Source organism: Eubalaena glacialis, chromosome 8, assembly GCF_028564815.1.
Source record: "Eubalaena glacialis isolate mEubGla1 chromosome 8, mEubGla1.1.hap2.+ XY, whole genome shotgun sequence".
NCBI classification, from domain to species: Eukaryota; Metazoa; Chordata; class Mammalia; order Artiodactyla; family Balaenidae; genus Eubalaena; species Eubalaena glacialis.
Genome location: NC_083723.1, coordinates 17263421 through 17285379, shown reverse-complemented (window position 1 = coordinate 17285379; position 21959 = coordinate 17263421). Strand labels below are relative to the sequence as shown.

Sequence of the window (21959 nt, the reverse complement as noted above, 5' to 3'; positions counted from 1 at the left end):
TGCTCAATCCTAGAACATTTTTATCACCTTCAAAAGAAAACTCATATCCTTTAGCTTTAACCCTTTACCCCCCCTCACCCCATCCCCAGCCCTAAGCAACCACTAATATGCTTTATATCTCTATAGATTTCCCTATTCTTAACTTTCATAGGAATAGGATCATACAGCATATATGGGTTTTATATGTGGCTTTTTTCACTTAGCATAATTTTTTCAAGGTTCAGTCATGTTGTAACACGTGTCAGTTCTTCATTCCTTCATTCATGTGTGGATATATCACATGCGGTTACCCATCTGTCTGCTGATGGACATATTGGGTGTTTCTATCTTTTGGTGATTATGAATGCTGCTATAAACATTCATTACACATTTGTGTGTGAACAGATTTTTAAAAATTTTTTAAAATTTGCTTAATATGCTTTGTTTTTATCATGATAACATATACATAACACATGGGTGTTGTGCACAATAAGGAAGCACCCACCTATTGATCTCATCTGTCTGAGGCTTCACTTCAGCTAACTGGCAACTGAGGGCAGGATGAGAAATGCTGCAGTTCTGCTCTTCTTAGAAAGAAAGCCCTCCAGTTAGGAGGGCTCCTCTCCTCTGCACAATCTATAAATTTTGGAGTGCATATCTTGGGCCAAAGTTCCCTTTTCTCTTTATATGTATCTTCCCTATGGAATCTCCTCCAGTCCCATGATTTTTAAAGATCTGCATAGTGATGACTCTCAAATACGTATATCTAGCCCTGATTCACATTCAACTACGTTTTCAACAACTCTGTAACAACTCAATTTGCATCTTTGATTCAACAGTTTCAAAAGAAAAACCTTAACACTACTCGATGGGGAATTCCCTGGCAGTACAGTGGTTAGGACTCCACGCTCTCAACGCGGAGGGCCTGGGTTCGATCCCTGGTCAGGGAACTAAAATCCCACAAGCCGTGTGGCATGGCCAAAAAAAAAAAAAAAACCCACTAACAAACAAAAATGAAACAAAACAAAAAACCACCACTCGATGCAACAATGTCTTCCAATCATTAGGCTTCTCCCAACTTGTCCACACATATCCTTGATTCTTCTTTTCCTCTCAAATGTGAGCTACCAGCAAGTTCTACTGGCTTGCCCTCTACACTATATCTCGAATCAATTTGACCAGTTCTCACCATCTCATCCACTCATCCTATTTCAAGCCATTATCATTTCCTGTCTGGATAAACAAAACAGCTTCTCTTTCAATGTGGTGACGCTCCCCCTTAGTTGTCCACAAAGAAGCCAGCATGTTAATTTTTAAATGTTTATCAGTTCCTATCATTCCTCTGTTTAAAAGCAAAGGTTTCCAGTGTTTTGAATAACCTCTAAACCCCATATCATGGTGAGTAAAGCCCTACATGATCTTATGTTCCCCTCCTCTCTGACCCAATTTTTTACCCCCCACTCACCCTCATTCTTTGTGTTCAGCTTTCTATTTCTCAACCTCCCCATCTTAATTTTCTCAGACTCTAAATTTGCTCTTCTCTCTGCCTGCAAAAATCTTACTCCAAATCTTCCATGGTTGATTTCTTCACATTATCTCGATCTTGGGTCAAATGTTACCTTTCCATAGAGGTCTTCTCTGACCACCCTATATAAAACACTGTCACATTATCTTGTTTTGTTTTCTTCATAGCAAGAACAGCTCTCAAAAATTCAGCATGAATACTCGATGATGAAAAATGTTATGTTAACCTGATTATTTGTGCCTTGATTCTATTCAGATTATTCTAAGGTCTCGTTCCATTCATTATCTCTTTTCTTCACTTTCTCTCTCCACTGGCTACTTCTATCTATAAAAACTCTCAGCTTTCCCTCTATCATTAAAAACAACAACAAAAAAAACTTTCCTTTGGCTCAGCTACCATGGTCAAATTTATGTTTGTTTCTTGCCTCACTTCTCAAAAGAATATATAAATCATATTGTCATTGTTTCCTTATTATATCCTCATTATTTTTTGGTTTCTTAGAAGAATATAGGTCATAAGTCCTCTTCCCCACCTTACTGAAGTCAGTCTCCAAAAGGTGATAATGATGTCCCAAAACACAGTGGTTTTTTTTCATTCTGATTTTTTTCTCTACATTGCATCTACTGCCTTTCCTCTATCCCCACGAGTAACATATGCTCATTTTAAGTAAAAGCAGAAAATACAGAATAAAAACTCTACCTCTTGGACATAAAACACTATTACCTTGTGCTATGTACATTTCCAGAGCTTTTCAGTGCCAACATATGAATTTAAAAAGAAAACTAAGCCAGAAATACAATGATACTATATATGCTATTTTGTATACTTAAAAAAACCTTAATACATTACAAGATCTTTGAATATCAACAGATAAATTTTCAGTCTTCTTGTCCCCTCTTTCCATTAGTCCTCACCTAATCTCCATGTTTAGCATGAAAGAGTAACTGAAGAGAACAACAGCATCTCCTTCTATCATACCAGCCTACCCTTACGCCACTTGTTTTCCCAGTCAAAACTTCCTCTATTTTACCAGTCAGAACTTCTTACTACAGTGGATACAATTCAGCTATAAGTATTCAGGAGAAAAATTTTTTAAGATAAACATTAAAATAGCACTCATAAATCTAACCTTTTTCTTACAAGGTCAGTGATCAGAATCTACTGCTACTTGAGTCAGTCTCATCATAATAAATGATTCTAGTGTTTAAAGATGGTGTGCAAGCCAATCAATTGATTTGGTGCTCAAAGAGAAATCTGAAAACAATACTCTTTTTCAATTTAGGAGGAAAGCTGGCTGGTTTAAGCTTATTGAGACGGGACAATTTTTCCGATGTGGCTTATAAATATGGCTACATATACTGTACTTCATGAATAATCTAAGAGATTTTCAGGTTTAATTTTGACTGTACTTAGTTTTTTCCCACCAGACGGAGAATCTATCCCAGCATAAGATTTATTTCCGCTATAGTTCCTGAACACACCATTTCCTTTTATATCACATTTATGCCAGTGGTCCATCAATAATGATGCTGTCTGATGTAATTACAGGTTACCTTATAATATCAATTAAATGATAATGACCACACATGCTCATCTCTTAGCTTCTATTCACCTTAATTGGTGATATACTTTAAAACGAATCTTAATCAGGAACCAGGCTGCTCAACTAAGGATAGATATCGACTTCTTCAGTTAAAAGTGTTGTGAAGTCTTTTAAAGTAAATAAATAAATAGTAATCATTACAAGTATTCACAAAGATTAGCGTTTTCCCATTTTCTAACTTATAATAAAAATAAAAGACAAAATCCTTAACAGGCCAACAAACAGGTTTGATTAAACAATCATACTCATAATCTGGCTTCTTTGGTATGAATATGTCTTGTGTATCATCTTCCATGTGTTGTAAGTCAGCATAGAGGTCTGCAGTTCCACTTGAATTAAAATTTCCTTGAATACTTTGGCTGTATTGTTGAAGACGCTTCCATAAGTCATTATAAAGACGCAATAATTTAGGGTATTCTCCTTCAAATGCCTGTTTCAAAAACATAGAAGCTGCCAAGCAAAACAATAAAATGGATTAGATAAATGATAAAAAATAAAATGTAGCAAATAAAAATTTCTTTTGTATGTGAAGATGGTGCCAGAAATAGCCTATACTATAGGACAAACCAAAGATGTGTTCTAATAAGGTCTTTCAAAATAATGCCAGTAACAGTAATTTTCCTCCCAGACTATTTACTGCACGTGATATGTGGACCATATATTTTGAAACTTAATCTATAAGGAAATAGACAAATCAACAATTACAGTTGAAGATTTTAATTCTTTCTCTCAATAAATGATAAAACAAGTACACAGAAAATCAGTAATTGACATTTATAGAATACTCTATCCAAAACAGCAAAGTAGCCATTATTTTCAAGTACACATGAAACATTTACCAAAATCAACGATTTCTGATGCCAAGAAACAGTCTAAATAAATTTAAAAGGTTCCAAGTCATACAAAGTATGAAAACCAAAACAGTTTTAGATTAGAAATCAGTAACAGAAATATTTTTAAAATCCTGGATAAATACCTGGAAGTGGAATTGCTGGATCATTTCTGTTTTTAATTTTTTTGAGGAACCTCCACACTCTTTCCTAGTGGCTGCGTCAATTTACATTCCCACCCTTTTCTCCACAACCTCATCAACACTTGTTATTTCTTGTCTTTTTGATACTAGCCATTCCAACAGGTTTGAGATTATACCTCATTGTGGTTTTGATTTCCATTTTGCTGATGATTAGTGATGCTGAGCATCTTTTCACGTACCTGTTAGCCATCTATATGTTGTCTTTGGAAAAATGTCTACTCAGATCCTTTGCCCATTTTTTAACGGGATAGTTTGATTTTTTGCTATGAGTTGTATGGGTTCTATGTATATTTTAGATATAAACCCTTTGTCAGGTATATGATTTACAAATATTTTTTCCCATTCAGTAGGCTGCCCTTTCATTTTGTTGATGATTTCTTTTGCTGTACAGAAGCTTTTTTGTTTGATATAGTCCCACTTGTTTATTTTTCCTTTTGTTGCCTTTGCTTTTGGAGTCAAATTCGAAAGAAAATCACAATGAGATATGACTATATACCTGTGAGAATGGCAAAAATTTTTTAAAAAAATCAAATGTTGGTGAGGATAGAGGAACTGAAACTCTTGTATACTGTTGGTAGAATGGAAAAATTGTATTATCATTCTGCAAAACAGCCTAGCATTTTCTTAAACTGTTAAAGATATACCCACCATATGGTCAAACTATTCCTCTTCTACATGTTTATCCAACAGAAAAAAAAGTATATGTCCATATACAGACTTCTATATGAACATTCAAAGCACCTTTATTTGTAATAGCCCCAAACTGGAAACAACCCAAATGTCCACCAACAAGTGAATGCATACACAAACTATAGTATATCTGCACAATGGAATACTATCCAGAAGTAAATACATAATACAATATGGATGAATCTAAAAACAATCATGCTGCATGAAAGACAAATAAGAATACACAATACAGGCTGTATCATTCAATCTGTACACAGCTCTAGGAAAGGTAAACCAATAGATAGTGACAAAAAGCTGGTCAGAATTTGCCTGGGGAAGAAGAAAGGAGATGGCGGGGAGAGGAATTACAAAGGGATACATGGAAACTTTTGCGGGTGAGAAATACATTCATTGATCTTGACTCGTGATGCTTTCATGGGTGTGCATATATGTCAAAACTTACCAAACTGTACACTTTATGTTCAGTTTACTGTATACCAATTATACTCTAGTAAAGCTGTTTAAAAAAAAAATCTTGGAGAGGACTTCTGTGAAATCTTTCCTTGCTGATGAAGAGGTCATTCACCATGGCCTGAGTGTCCCCACACATTCTTGCAAGGTATGTCAATGCAAGGCCCTGGTTGCTTTTTATCCAGGCCATTTATCAGGTTTGCATTTGTAGCAAGCAACCTTGAAACATGAGGTAACTTTGCCCTGCACACAAAGAGCAGGCTTGCTTACTGCTTACGGCAAAAGCTGTAGATTCTCCAAGCTTAAAGTTCTCACCTGTGACACAAACTCACAGCATACGTACCATTCACATGGGCCCAAACTGCGTCTCCCCAGGAGGCCTGGAGGCACGGGGAACCAACATACAAATATGCCCATACTCACGCGGCTTGCTGTGCTGTGAGTAATAAAGCTCTGATCTGACCCAGGAGTCTCATGTCTTCTGCCAATATCCAGAGCACTTTGGCAGGCTAGCCTTTTTAAGTAGGGTTAAAATCTCAGATCCTTCATGGTTCTTGAACTCCTCTAATCTAAATCATATTCCTTTTGTTATGTTCTCATAACAATCTGTTCTTTGTCTTCTTTGCATTTACCACAATTTCTAATCTTACTTGTTTAAAGTATGTTTCCCCTACTTGACCGTAAACTCCATGAGGACAAGGACAATACTTGTTTTCTTCAATGCATATTTGGTACTTAACACAGTGTCTGAAATAGTAGAAATTAAATAAATATTTCTTAATGATAAACTAAGTTTTGCTTTTTAATGGACAGTATACTCACTTTCACAGAAATCTTATCTGTATAGAACAAATCACTGTTGAGGGTTTCAGAGAGCTGAACTTTGACTATACTGTCTCAGTAAATGTGACTGACTAATCAATTCTAAGATACTTAAGTCAAACATATTTAAAGCTTACAAATAAATATTGTGGTAAATCCCGAAGCTAAATTCCACCTTACTTTCTTTTATAAGTGGTTATCAAGTATTCACATCAATTACCTATAAACCTGATTATGATCAATTATTTTTTTGATAAATGTAGAACACACACTGCACATCTTAATAATCTAAGAAATCATTTATAGATAGAAAATGACAGTTACTAATTCCCAGTTACTTAGTAATTCATTACTCAGAGCATGCTCTGTGTGAGCAACTCTTCTTTTTGAGTAATAACTAGTGATTCCAACACAGCACTAACATGGAGATGAAATTCATCTTTATTCCAGTACCTTCTTTTATGATGATTTCTCCATAGCAATGAACACTATAAGAAATTATTTATTAGTTTGTGTTGACCATGTTCCTCCTTTAGAATGCAAGTTTAATGAAAACAGGGATATTATTTGACTTGTCTCTGTATTTCCTTTACCTAGAATAACACAAGGCACTGAATTACTGCATGAACAAACGAACTGAAAAAAGAATGAAGAGGGGTCTAGGTATGGAATTAAATCATTTCTCCAGATTCTAACAGTCTAGACTTAATTGCCTCACTACCCCCAGACCCCCTGGTTCAACCCCGATGTTTGCTTAATCCCAGAGTTGCAGCACTCACAGCTCTTGCCTTAGTCTTGAGCAGCTGTGCTAAATATCAGCCTGTATATATGCTTCTGCCACTGCATCTCCCTGTGTGAAGACTGAATACCTCATCTCTCAGCCACTAACTGGGGTCCTGACCAAGAATAGGCATCACTCCTTAAAACTTCCACCAACCTTCAGACAACCAAATTCTGGTCAATGTAAAAACTGGAAGGTAGATTTATCCGCTCAAAAAATATTTGCTGATCATTTACTATATGACAAGTACTGTTGTAAATGTTGCATATGCCGTAGTGAACAAAATAAGCAGAGTTCCTACCCATGAGGAGCTTATATTCTAGTGAAGGAGAAAGACAATAAATAAATCAGTATGTAACATAATGTCAGGCAGTGTTAAGTGCTTTAAAGAATAATAAAGCAAGGTCAGAGAATAGATAGTGATAGGGAGTCATCGTCTATTTATTGCAGACAGGGAGGGCCTCTCTAAGTGAAGCAAGGATATGACCCATCTGGATATCTGGGGAAAGAATGATTCAGATGGAAGAAACAGCAAATGCAAAAGACTTTAGGTAGGTTATCCCAGTAGAGGCCGCTGCTCTTATTTTAGCAACTTGCCAAGCTCTTTAGATACCTTGGCCCGAGAGGGTCAGCCTCCACACCTAGGTTGAGTCCCTCTTTTTTAAGTACACTGCTACTCATTTCTAGTTCACTCCTTTCCTAACTGGCTCAATTCCCAATAAAAAACCTAGCACTATGAAAGTAAAGGAGGCTAGTAATATACTGGGTTTCGTATGTCTTGGAAAATATTATCTGTTTCATAATTGAATTAGATATCTATTGCTACATAAGAACTTGCCACATATGTATCTGTTTATTTTTAAAAACACACATTTATTATCTCACAGTTTCTGTGGGTCAGACGTACTGGGTCCTCTGCTTCAGGGTCTCTAATAAGGCTGTAATCAAGTTGCCAGCCATGGCTGGAGTCTCATATGAAGGTTCAACTGGGGAAGGATATGATGCCAAGCTCATGTGGTTGTTGCCAGGATTCAGTTCCTTATGAACTGAACTGGATTTAGGGTCTCAGTTCCTAGCTTGCTGTTGGCAAGGGGTCAATCTTAGTTCCTCGCAAAGTGGACCTCTCCAATATGGCTGCTTATCTCATCAAAGCTTGTAATCCAGGAAGGCAATAGAGAGAGCTTGCTAGCAACATGGAAGTTATGCTCTTATGTTACCTAATCACACAAGGGACATCCCCTTTGCATATTCTATACCTATAGAAGGTATACCTAAGCAAGTTGTACCTGTACTCAAGGGGAAGAGATTATAGAAGGGTGTAAATGCCAGGAGGCAGGGATCACTGGGGACCATCTTAGAATCTACCTGCTCCAATAAAATGAACAATACTTTATTCACATCAACAAAAATTATATAAAAGTCAAATGTTGAGGGCCATACAGCAGTCTGATAAACAGCTACTTTTCAAATACTGATGTATTATAGACTATATTACTCCTTCCTAATTAAGACAGTTTCACATTAAAAAAAAAAACCTGTTTAAAGTATTGTTGAAAAAACAGCCCAAACACAATATATAGAAATAGTTCAGAAGTAAATTAAAGTACCAGAGTGAAATATGGGTAAGTCAGTTGTACCCAAGTTAATGAGTTTTCCTATTACTCATAAAAAGAACTTTTCCTACCGAGTCCCGGAAATCTACTATGGTCCAAGGCATATATTAAAAGCAAATGAATGTTTATATGAACTAAAACTGATTGTAAATAATTTTATTGAGGATTAATATGCCTTCTGATTTAATTTTAAAATTATGATTTAATAAAACTAAAATCAGAATAGAAAAGAGACCTTTTTAAAACTCAAAGAAATCCCATTTAAGATGAACAGATATTAAAATTCAAGTTTTAAATGGAAAATCTGATCAAAGCCTAAAGCATTAAACTTTGAATGAAGAATCTGAGTTAAAACAACACACACACACACAACCTAAGATTAGCCACTTGGGAACTATATACACAAATTATATATACACACACACATAATTAGGATGGAATAACTGTCTGAAAATAACTGGCTATGGTCCCTAGGAGGTTTCTTAGGTTTTGTTTTTGTTTTGTTTTGTGTTTTTTCATAATAGCAGCAGCACAAAGTCATGGAATCCAATACCAACTGGGTATGCATTCTATACCACAACCTTTCCTTTTAGCAGGAATATAAAGCATACACATTCTCCTCCAACTTCTTAACTAGTTAAACTTGAATGCATTTATGATATGAAGATGACCACCCTCGTTATCTCACAATAAAAATAACAGTCACAACAAAAATAAAGGTCACCTTCAACTTCTTACCCTCTATTCCCCTATAAATGTTTCTAGTCTTCAACTTTCTTCACAGGAACAACTGTCCATTCTATACAAGACCAATTCTTCAACTTCCATGCTTAATCTCATCCCATTTCATCTCCTCCAAGACTATTATTCTCTTCTGTATTTTCAGCTTCCAATCAATTAGAAAAAAAAAGATTGAACATGCTCTCATTGTATTAAAAAAAACAAAAATACAAATAACATGGCAAATGCTTCCCCCTGACCCTTTAACAGTTTACTTGTAGCCGCTGCCCTGTCACCCCTTGCAAGTGTAGTCTACACACAACTCCTTGCCTCCTCCAGGCTGCAACCAGACTTCCAACTGCCACAGTGCCATGGAAACTGTTTTGGGAAAAGTTACAGTATCATTCTGACTGCCAGAAACAGTGGGTACTTTTCTGATCTCCTCTCACTGGATCGCTGTTGATCACTGTCTTACTGGATCACTGTTGATCACTCTCTCCTTTGTGAAACTCTCCATATCCCATTCTCTCCAGGGTTTTCTACTCTACTGATTTGTTTTTCTTACTCTTCTTTGCTGACTTCTTTCCTCTGCCTTAAATATTTTCCTTCAAACTTAAAAAAACTGTTACTATAGAATTCAAACATATAATATGAAGAGAACCTCTACGTATCCATAACTTATCAACTTGATCTTGTTTTATCTATAACCCTACCCAACCCTCCTCCACTACTGCCAGTTATTTTGAAGCAAATTACAAACATCATGTCATCCATAAATATTTCAGCATGTATCTCTGATAGTACAGACTATTTAAAAAAAAATAACCAGGCTTCCCTGGTGGCGCAGTGGTTGAGAATGTGCCTGCCAATGCAGGCGACACGGGTTCGAGCCCTGGTCTGGGAGGATCCCACATGCCGCGGAGCAACTAAGCCCGTGAACCACAACTACTGAGCCTGCACATCTGGAGCCTGTGCTCCGCAACAAGAGAGGCCACGATAGTGAGAGGCCCGCGCACCGCGATGAAGAGTGGCCCCCGCTTGCCGCAACTAGAGAAAGCCCTCGCACAGAAACGAAGACCCAACACAGCCAAAAATAAATAAATAAATCAATAAAAATTAAAAAAAAAAATAACCATAGTTCTATCACACTTTACAAAAATTAACAATCAGCGATCGCATCTACATGATTGACTTGTGATTTTTTTTTTTGGGGTTTGTATGATTTAGGACCCATAAATAGTCCATATATTATAATTAGTTGATATATCATCAAGCCCCATCTATCGTTCCTCTCTTTCCTTTTATTCCTTTTAATTCTTTATTTAAGAAACTGGGTCATATATCCTATACAGCTTTCCACAGTGTGGATTCTGCTGATTGCACCCTCTGACCCCTGTATTTACTGTAGATTATCAGTTGGATCTAAAACAGTACATTTCAACCTTGGCTGCATATTGAAACAACTCTGGAAGCTTTAAAAAATCCTGGTGCTTGGGTTCCACCCCAGAGACTTTAATGTAACTGCAGTCTAGGCTATGAGATTTTTAAACATACTCCAAGTGATTCTAATGTGCAACCAAGTTGAAAACCACTGCAATAGATAAGACATTTGATCTGATTCCAGGGTCAATAATTTCTGATAAGCCTACTGCATATGTAGCATATGAACTTGTGTACCACTTACCTTTTTTATATTAACAGTCCATTAATAATCATTGACCAGATCTACTAAGAGACTGCAAAATGCAGATACTGTACACATTCTTTGTACATTTATTTATTAAAGGTGATATTTTTATAAATAAAAACTTATGAAATCAATTATTCGGTTTCTCTGAGATATCGTTTGTAGGAAAGGCAGGGAAAATGTTTTTCTTTTCCCTTTATTTACCACTATTCAAAGTAAGGAGTAGTATCATCAAGGGTAAGCAATAAGTATTTCTTTACTTACATCATTATGAATTCATGGATTTAGACGTACGTGATGGATTTAAATCACTTGTGACTGTTATCCTTACTGATGTTAAACTTATTCCTTCTCTGGTAGATTATGTATTCAAATTACTTCCTGAGTCCTATTAATTCAATCCTAATAGTCTTGGTCTTCATATCTTCCTTGCTTTCTAGTATATGGGGTTACAAAATTATCCTGCACATTTCTTGCCCCAGACCGAAAATCAGTCATTTCTCCAAGGATCTGCAATTTCTTTTAATGGGAAATCAACTTTTAAAACCACAGCATCGGTGTTAGAAGGGTTCAGTACTAATGAAATGGTCACTATTTCTAGGGCTTTTCAGTGGACAGAGCTATGAAATGTATGCAAATCAAATAATATATATGTGTATTTTAATATCTGTATTGGAATATAATTGCTTTACAATGTTGTGTTAGTTTCTGTTGTATAACAAAGTGAATCAGCTATATGTATACACATATATCCCCATATCCGCTCCCTCTTGTGTCTCCCTCCCACCCTCCCTATCCCACCCCTCTAGGTGGTCACAAAGCATGGAGCTGATCTCCCTGTGCTATGCGGCTGTTTCCCATTAGCTATCTATTTTACATTTGGTAGTGTATATATGTCAATGCTACTCTCTCACTTTGTCCCAGCTTACCCTTCCCCCTCCCCGTGTCCTCAAGTCCATTCTCTACATCTGTGTCTTTATTCCTGTACTGACCCTAGGTTCATCAGAACCATTTTTTTTTTTTAGATTCCATATATATGTGTTAGCATACAGTATTGGTTTTACTCTTTCTGACTTACTTCACTCTGTATGACACACTCTTGGTCCATACACTTCACTACAAAAAACTCAATTTCATTTCTTTTTAGGGTTGAGTAATATTCCACTGTACATATGTGCCACATCTTCTTTACACATTCACCTGTTGATGGACACTTCGGTGGCTTCCATGCCCTGGCTAATGTAAACAGTGCTGCAATGAACATGGTGGTACATAACTCTTTTGGAATTATGGTTTTCTCAGGGTATATGCCCAGTAGTGGGATTGCTGGGTCGTACAGCAGTTCTGTTTTTAGTTTTCTAAGGAACCTCCATACAGTTCTCCATAGTGGCTGTGTAAATTTACATTCCTACCAAAAGGGCAAGAGGGTTCCATTTTCTCCACACCCTCTCCAGCATTTATTGTTTCTAGATTTTTTGATGATGGCCATTCTGACGGGTGTGAGGTGATACCTCATTGTAGTTTTGATTTGCATTTCTCTAATGATTAGTGATGTTGAGCATCCTTTCATGTGTTTGTTGGCAATCTGTATATCTTCTCCGGAGAAATTTCTATTTAGGTCTTCTGTCCATTTTTGGATTGCACTGTTTGTTTTTTGGATATTGAGCTGCATGAGCTGCTTGTATATTTTGCAGATTAATCCTTTGTCAGTTGCTTCATTTACAACTATTTTCTCCCATTCTGAGGGTTGTCTTTTCGTCTTGTTTATGGTTTCCTTTGCTGTGCAAAAGCTCTTACGTTTCATTAGGTCCCATTTGTTTGTTTTTATTTCCATTTCTCTAGGAGGTGGGTCAAAAAGGATCTTGCTATGATTTATGTCATAGAGTGTTCTGCCTATGTTTTCCTCTAAGAGTTTTATACTGTCTGGCATTACATTTAGGTCTTTAATCCATTTTGAGTTTATTTTTGTGTATGCTGTTAAGGAGTGTTCTAATTTCATTCTTTACATGTAGCTGTCCAGTTTTCACAGCACCACTTACTGAAGAGGCTGTCTTTTCTCCACTGTATATTCTTGCCTCCTTTATCAAATATAAGGTGACCATATGTGCGTGGGTTTGTCTCTGGGCTTTCTATCCTGTTCTGTTGATCTATATTTCTGTTTTTGTGCCAGTACCATACTGTCTTGATTAGTGTAGCTTTTTAGTATAGTCTGAAGTCAGGGAGCCTGATTCCTCCCACTCTGTTTTGCTTTCTCAAGATTGCTTTGGTTATACGGGGTCTTTTGTGTTTCCATACAAATTGTGAATTTTTTTGTTCTAGTTCTGTGAAAAATGCCATCAGCAGTTTGATAGGGATTGCACTGAATCTGTAGATTGCTTTGGGTAGTATAGTCATTTTCACAATGTTGATTCTTTCAATCCAAGAACATGGTATATCTCTCCATCTGTTGGTATCATCTTTAATTTCTTTCATCAGTGTCTTATAGTTTTCTGCATACAGGTCTTTTGTCTCCTTAGGTAGGTTTATTCATAGGTATTTTATTCTTTGTGTTGCAATGGTAAATGGGAATGTTTCCTTAATTTCTCTTTCAGATTTTTCTTCATTAGTGTATAGGAATGCAAGAGATTTCTGTGCATTAATTTTGTATCCTGCTACTTTACCAAATTCATTGATTAGTCCTAGTAGTTTTCTGGTAGCATCCTTAGAATTCTCTATGTATAGTATCATGTCACCTGCAAACAGTGACAGTTTTACTTCTTTTCTGATTTGGATTCCTTTTATTTCTTTTTCTTCTCTGATTGCTGTGGCTAAAACTTCCAAAACTATGTTGAATAATAGTGGTGAGAGTGGGCAACCTTGTCTTGTTCCTGATCTTAGTGGAAATAGTTTCAGTTTTTCACCATTCAGAACGATGTTGGCTGTGGGTTTGTCATATATGGCCTTTATTATGTTGAGGTAAGTTCCCTCTATGCCTAGTTTCTGGAGGGTTTTTATCATAAATCAGTGTTGAATTTTGTCAAAAGCTTTCTCTGCATCTACTGAGACGATCATATTGTTTTTCTCCTTCAATTTGTTACTGTGGTGTATCACACTGATTGATCTGCATATATTGAAGAATCCTTGCATTCCTGGGATGAACCCCACTTGATCATGGTGTATGATCCTTTTAATGTGCTGTTGGATTCTGTTTGCTAGTATTTTGTTGAGGATTTTTGCATCTATGTTCATCAGTGATATTGGCCTGTAGTTTTCTTTTTTGTGACATCTTTGTCTGGTTTTGTTATCAGGGTGATGGTGGCCTCGTAGGATGAGTTTGGGAGTGTTCCTCCCTCTGCTATATTTTGGAAGAGTTTGAGAAGGATAGGTGTTAGCTCTTCTCTAAATGTTTGACAGAATTCGCCTGTGAAGCCATCTGGTCCTGGGCTTTTGTTTGCTGGAAGATTTTTAATCACAGTTTCAATTTCAGTGCTTGTGACTGGTCTCTTTATATTTTCTATTTCTTCCTGGTTCAGTCTCAGAAGGTTGTGCTTTTCTAAAATTTGTCCATTTCTTCCAGGTTGTCCATTTTACTGGCATAGAGTTGCTTGTAGTAATCTCTCATGATCCTTTGTATTTCTGCAGTGTCAGTTGTTACTTATCCTTTTTCATTTCTAATTCTGTTGCTTTGAGTCTTTTCCCTTTTTTTCTTGATGAGTCTAGCTAAGGGTTTATCAAATTTTGTTTATCTTCTCAAAGAACCAGCTTTTAGTTTTATTGATCTTTGTTATTGTTTCCTTCATTTCTTTTTCATTTATTTCTGATCTGATGTTTATGACTTCTTTCCTTCTGCTAACTTTGGGGGGTTTTTTTGTTGTTGTTCTTTCTCTAATTGCTTTAGGTGTAAGGTTAAGTTATTGATTTGAGATGTTTCTTGTTTCTTGAGGTAGGACTGTATTGCTATAAACTTCCCTCTTAGAACTGCTTTTGCTGTATCCCATAGGTTTTGGATCGTCCTGTTTTCATTGTCATTTGTTTCTAGGTATTTTCTGATTTCCTCTTTGATTTCTTCAGTGATCTCTTGCTTATTTAGTAGCGTACTGTTTAGCCTCCATGTGTTTGTATTTTTTACAGTTTTTTTCCTGTAATTGATATCTAGTCTCATAGCATTGTGGTTGGAAAAGATACTTGATACGACTTCAATTTTCTTATATTTACGAAGGCCTGATTTGTGACCCAAGATATGATCTATCCTGGAGAATGTTCCATGAGCACTTGAGAAGAAAGTGTATTCTGTTGTTTTTGGATGGAATGTCCTATAAATTTCCATTAGGTCCATCTTGTTTAATGTATCATTTAAAGCTTGTGTTTCCTTATTTATTTTCCTTTTGGATGATCTGTCCATTGGTGAAAGTGGGGTGTTAAAGTCCCCTATTATTATTGTGTTACTGTCGATTTCCCCTTTTATGGTTGTTAGCATTTGCCTTATGTACTGAGGTGCTCCTATGTTGGGTGCATAAATATTTACAATTGTTATATCTTCTTCTTGGATTGATCCCTTGATCATTATGTAGTGTCCTTCTTTATCTCTTATAATAGTCTTTATTTTAAAGTCTATTTTGTCTGATATGAGAATTGCTAGTCCAGCTTTCTTTTTTCATTTGCATGGAATATCTTTTTCCATCCCCTCACTTTCAGTCTGTACGTGTCTCTAGGTCTGAAGTGGGTCTCTTGTAGACAGCATATATATGGGTCTTGTTTTTGTATCCATTCAGCCAGTCTATGTCTTTTGCTTGGAGCATATTTAATCCATTTACCTTTAAGGTAATTATAGTTATGTATGTTCCTATTACCACTTTCTTAATTGTTTTGGGTTTGTTAATGTAGGTCTTTTCCTTGTCTTGTGTTTTCTGCCTAGAGAAGTTCCTTTAGCATTTGTTGTAAAGCTGGTTTGGTGGTGGTGAATTCTCTTCACTTTTGCTTGTCTGTAAAGGTTTTAATTTCTCCGTCGAATCTGAATGAGATCCTTGCTGGGTAGAGTAATCTTGGTTGTAGGTTTTTCTCCTTCATCACTTTAAATATGTCCTGCCACTCCCTTCTGGCTTGCAGAGTTTCTTTTGAAAGATGAGCTGTTAACCTTATGGGGATCCCATTGTATGTTATTTGTTGTTTTTCCCTTGCTGCTTTTAATATTTTTTCTTTGTATTTAATTTTTGATAGTTTGATTAATATGTGTCTTGGAGTGTTTCTCCTTGGATTTATCCTGTATGGGACTCTCTGTGCTTCCTGGACTTGATGGACTATTTCATTTCCCATATTAGGGAAGTTTTCAACTATAATCTCTTCAAATATTTTCTCAGTTCCTTTCTTTTTCTCTTCTTCTTCTGGGACCCCTATAATTCAAATGTTGGTGTGTTTAATGTTGTCCCAGAGGTCTCTGAGACTGTCCTCAATTCTTTTCATTCTTTTTTCTTTATTCTGCTCTGTGGTAGTTATTTCCACTATTTTATCTTCCAGGTCACCTATCCGTTCTTCTGCCTCAGTTATTCTGCTATTGATTCCTTCTTGAGTATTTTTAATTTCATTTATTGTGTTGTTCATCATTGTTTGTTTGCTCTTTAGTTCTTCTAGGTCCTTGTTAAATGTTTCTTGTATTTTCTCCATTCTATTTCCAAGATTTTGGATCATCTTGTCTATCATTAGTCTGAATTCTTTTTCAGGTAGAGTGCCTATTTCCTCTTCATTTGTTTGGTCTGGTGGGTTTTTACTTTGCTCCTTCATCTGCTGCATATTTCTCTGTCTTCTCATTTTGTTTAACTTACTGTGTTTGGGGTCTCCTTTTCGCAGGCTGCAGGTTTATAGGTCCTACTGTATTTGGTGTCTACCCCCAGTGGGTAAGGTTGGTTCAGTGGGTTGTGTAGGCTTCCTGGTGGAGGGGACTGGTGCTTGTGTCCTGGTGGATAAGGCTGGATCTTGTCTTTCTGGTAGGCAGGACCACATTTGGTGGTGTGTTTTGGGGTGTCTGTGAACTTAGTATGATTTTAGGCAGCCTCTCTGCTAATGGGTGGGGTTGTGTTCCTGTCTTGCTAGTTGTTTGGCATGGGGTGTCCAGGACTGGAGCCTGCTGGTCGTTGGGTGGAGCTGGGTCTTAGCATTGAGACGGAGATCTCTGGGACAGCTCTCACCGATCGATATTTCGTTGGGTCGGGAGGTCTCTGGTGGTCCAATGTCCTGAACTTGGCTCTCCCACCTCAGAGGCTCAGGCCTGACACCTGGCCGGAGCACCAAGACCATGTCAGCCACACGGCTTACATGTAAGTTGGTTAAATTCTCCAATCCAAAGGCACAGGGTGGCCAGCCTTCTGTGCTCCGCTCGGTCTTCCAGCCAGGCGTTGTCCTCCGTGCCTGGTCAATATGGAGAGTCTGCTTTGGATCTAGGTGCAGCTGCATTCCCTACCGTCTAGAAGAAACAGCCATCGCCCCCATCCTCTCCTATCCCTGCCGCAACTCATCAACAAATAATATATTTTTAAAGAAAAAATACCTTATCAGTTGATCTCACCCATTTTTATATGTTGTTTCACCTATGCTGAAAATCCAGATTCAGTTTGATACCAACATAATTATTTACACCACACCACACAAACAACTGTCTGAATATAACAATAACAATACTATCAATAACATGGTTATTGAAAAGAGGTAATGTGTTTTTGGGGAGGTTCTTGTTACCTGTAAGTATATCCCACTAGGGCTATAAAAACAAATTACTGTGTTTAAAAGTAAAGTAGTCATAAAACAGATAAACAACAACCGCTACTGCCATATAGCACAGGGAACAATATTCAATATCTTGTAATAACCTATAATGGAAAAGAATCTGAAAAAGAATATATATATTCAGTTATATACACATAACCGAATCGCTATGCTGTAGACCTGAAACTAACACAACCTTATACTTTAAATATACTTCAATTTAAAAAAGAGGTTTAAAAAAAAAAAAGTAAAGTAGTCAAATGAGTAAAGTAAAAAGTCAAATTAAAGACTGCCTCTCTGTGTGGTTATGCCACCAAGTGGACACATAATTGCATTAATATTTTCCATTTTACTTTTGATTTTTAGTAATTTCTTCTTTCATTTTAATTTTGTCTTATAACTATATAAAATATTTATATAACTTCAAAACTAAATCTCCACAACAAAGTATACTCATAGAAGTCTAGCTTTCATCCCTGTCCTCTCCTATGTATTCTTCACACACTCCTTCCCCCAACTACTGGTAACCATTTTGTTCTGGATTTTACGGTTTATCCTTCTATTTCTTAAAAATATGGGCCAAAATGTGTATTTACTTATACCACTCCCTTTCTTATTAGCACACTGTAGACATATTTCTCTATAACTTGGAGATTGCTCCATAGTAGTATATAAAGATATTCCTCATTCCCTCTTTTTTCTTTCTCATTCCTTTTTATAGCTGCATGGCATTCCATTCTATGGACACACCATAGTTTGTTTACCTAATCCCCTAGTGATGAACATTTGGGCTGTTTTCAGTTTTTTTTCCAAATAATGATGCAATGAACAGCCTTGTGAATATGTATCTTCATGCTTTTGCTAGTGCATTTATGGAATAGATCCTTAGAAGTAGAATTGCCGAGTAAAAAAGCAACTGCTTACATAATTTTGTTAGATACTTACATACTTTGTTAGATAATTTTGTTAGAAACTCCCCTCTATAAGGTTTGTATGCTAATTAGCATTGCGTGAGAGTGACTATTTCCTCATAAGTTTGCCATGTGTTATCAACCTTTTTTTACTTTTTTGCCAGTTGGATAGATGAGAAATGGTGTTTCTGTATACTTTTATTTTGCATCTTTCTATTTATAGGTGACACTGAGCATCTTTTACAAATGCTTGAGATACCTACACGTTTTTTGGTAGGGTTGTTGGCCTTTTTCTTCTTATTTTAGAAGCTTTTTATATATTAGCGATACTAACTCCTTTTCTTTGATGTAAGTTATAAATATTTTTCTAGTTTGTCATTGTCATTTTATTTTGCTTAAGGGTTTCTTTGCCATGCAAATTTTTTAACATAGTCAAATTATCAATCTTTTCATCACTGCTTCTGGATATTAAATCAGAGAAGCTGCTTGATCACTTGTGTTTCTTCTGGCACTTGAATGGTTTCATATTTTACATTTAATTCTTTGATCCACTTGGAATTTACCCTGCTATGTGAGTAAAGTGGGGATTTTTTTTCTCTTAGCTCTTTTTATCTCAATCTCCTCTTCAACTCTGAGCACTTTATTCATTTCCATAACTACTGGATCACTTTTATCCATTCAACAAATCTCCATGGAAGATTTAATTAAATACCTTAGTCTCATATTTGCTTTCTTCTTTTACCTCAGTGAAAACTGCTTCATAGTTTATAACTAATGATATAAAATGCTCACTGTAAAAAATCAAATAAATAAAGGCATAAGGAAAAAAGTAAAAGTTACCTGGTATCCTATTATCTTATAATAATCATGCTAACATTTTTTCACCATGCTTTTGTGTCCCTGTTTATCACATATACATACTGTTGTTTGTGTTCTAAAAGTACTTCATATTTTAGGGTCTCATTTACCTTATAAGTACTTACTATTTTTTTAATGAGAAGTATTTTTATTTCACAGTTTGGTTTTCTCCTCAGATTTCCTCCTAATACTTAAAGCCTTTAATATTAATTTAACACTTTAGGGATCCATTTCAACAGGATGTTTATTTTGTATTAAGCACTGTGCTATGTGATAGGAATGTAATATGGAATAGAAGTACACAGAGACGCTTTCTCTAGAGCCTAGTGGGAGATACAGCGAGGCAAGGAGGTGAGCCAGTACAATGCACTGGGGTAAGGATTGAAACTGGGAACATGTCAGAGTTTTGTGGGAGCATATAGAGGATATCATACCCATATTTGAGTGTGTGTATGGGGAAGGAGGTATCAAGGAACACTTTATTTCCAAACTGAGAATGGAAAGATGAGTGTGACTTTTCCAGATGAAGGGGGGATACAGACATGTGTTTCAGGTATTTGTAAATACTGAGAAGAAGGAGGGTGATTCATTCAAGACCTAAGCTCAAGGACAGAGATTTAAAAAATTAAAAAGGAAAAAAATGATTGCTAAAGAGAGGAAGGGACCAGAGAAGTCAGGTTGGGACCGTATCCTGAGAGTAACAGGGGTAAGAAGAGTGGAAGAAGAAGAGTTGTTAAGACCAGTGCTCCCACCTTAACAACTAAAGAAGCCAGAGATATTGTTTAAAATTCAAGCTTGCCCCATACAGAGAACCTCCACTGGAGAAGAGGGAAACTGGAAAAGCTTTTAGTGGTTCGTGGAACTGGAGTGACAATTTTTAAACTTAAAGATTCTCAACCCAAGCATCCTATGGAAGATTTACTTAGTTATGCAGTTGCAAGGGAAGCTGGGGAACTAGGTCTAAGCTTCAAAGAGCACAGGTTAAAATATCCTTCATATTTGTGGAAACATATCTTAGGAAACAAAGACCACCTGGAGGGGAGAGAACATGCTACCAACAGAGGCAGGTCTTCCTTCCCATGAAGACATTCACCAGATTGTGCAGTTTCACGTGGCGGGAGGCTAAAGAGCTTGTCTGGAAGCCACTGGAGGACAGAGCTAGATAACCTCAATATTTCAGGGCTAAGGAGACAAAGACCCTCCAACTTCTCAATTAAAGGCCTGGGAGAAGCATGCCTAAAAAAAGGGAAGAATTAGAGATATACTGAGCCCTATTAAAACTGCAACTACTCCAAACCAACCCAATCCTAGAGTGAACTGAAATGGTCAGCCAAAGGGAGAGAAAAGAAACCAACAAAATACTTCATAATATGCAAATAAAATCCTATGAATCAGTAAGACATACAATTCTATAGAAAATCAACAGACGTGTAAAAGAGCATATGCAAATGGCCAATATATGGAAAAATGAATAATATCATTAATCACAAAGGAAATAAAAATTAAAGCTACAATGTGATTTGACTAAACATCCACCAGAACGGCTAGAACAAAAAACAGAAAATAGCAAGTGATGCAAGGCTGTGGACAAACTGGGACTCTCATATACCGTCAATGGGAGTTTAAATTGGTACAGCGACACTGGAAAACTTTTTGGCAGTGTCTACTAAAGCTGAACATATGCATACTCTATCACCTACTATATTCATTTCCTATAGCTGCCGTAACGAGTCACCACAAACTTGGTGGCTTAAAACAATATAAGTGTATTATCTTGTAGTTCTGGAGGTCAGAAGTACAAATTTGGTCTCACTAAAATCAAGGTGTCAGCAGAGCTACCTTCCTTCTGGAGGTTCTAAGGGAGTTTTTACTTGACCTTTTCACCTACCTCCATTCCTTGGCTTATGGTCCCCTTCTAGCAGTTACATCACTCCGATCACTGTTTCCACGATTACATCTCCTCTTCTGACTCTGCTACCGCCCTCTTACCCTTCTAAGGCCCTTGATGACTACACTGGGCCCACCCAGAAGATCCAGGATAATCTCTCTATCTCAAGATCCTTAAATTATATCTGCAAAATCCATTCTGCCATGTAAGGTAACACATGCAAATTTCTGGGAGGGCTATTATTCTGTCTACCACACCTACTTTCCATTCCTGGGTTTATTCCCAATAAAAAAGGACAGAATTGCCACATGTAGCATTATTTAAAATAGCTCAAAATGGGAAACCACCCAAATACCCATCTATAATATGGTGGATAAAATATAATATGGCATATTGACCGAATGGTTTATTTTACAACATTGGGAATGACCTACAAGGACATGCAACAACATGGAGGACTCTTAGAAACATGGAGCGAGAGACATCAGAAAACAAATACAAGATTAAAACTGGATGATTTTATCTGCATAAAATAGCAATAATTGGGCTTCCCTGGTGGCGCAGTGGTTAAGAATCCACCTGCCAATGCAGGAGACACGGGTTTGAGCCCTGGTTCAGGAAGATCCCACATGCTGTGGAGCAACTAAGCCCATGTGCCACAACT

At 36.7% G+C, this 21959-nt stretch overlaps 1 protein-coding gene across 1 annotated transcript in view; it reads right to left on the bottom strand.

The window, feature by feature from the left end:
• Positions 1-21959, bottom strand: part of COG5 (component of oligomeric golgi complex 5) — a 290399-nt gene that overhangs the window by 79423 nt on the left and 189017 nt on the right. Inside the window, exon 12 of the mRNA XM_061198423.1 lies at positions 3353-3557. Within this exon, the coding sequence (XP_061054406.1) occupies positions 3353-3557 (205 nt within the window). The remainder of the gene's footprint in view (positions 1-3352; positions 3558-21959) is intronic.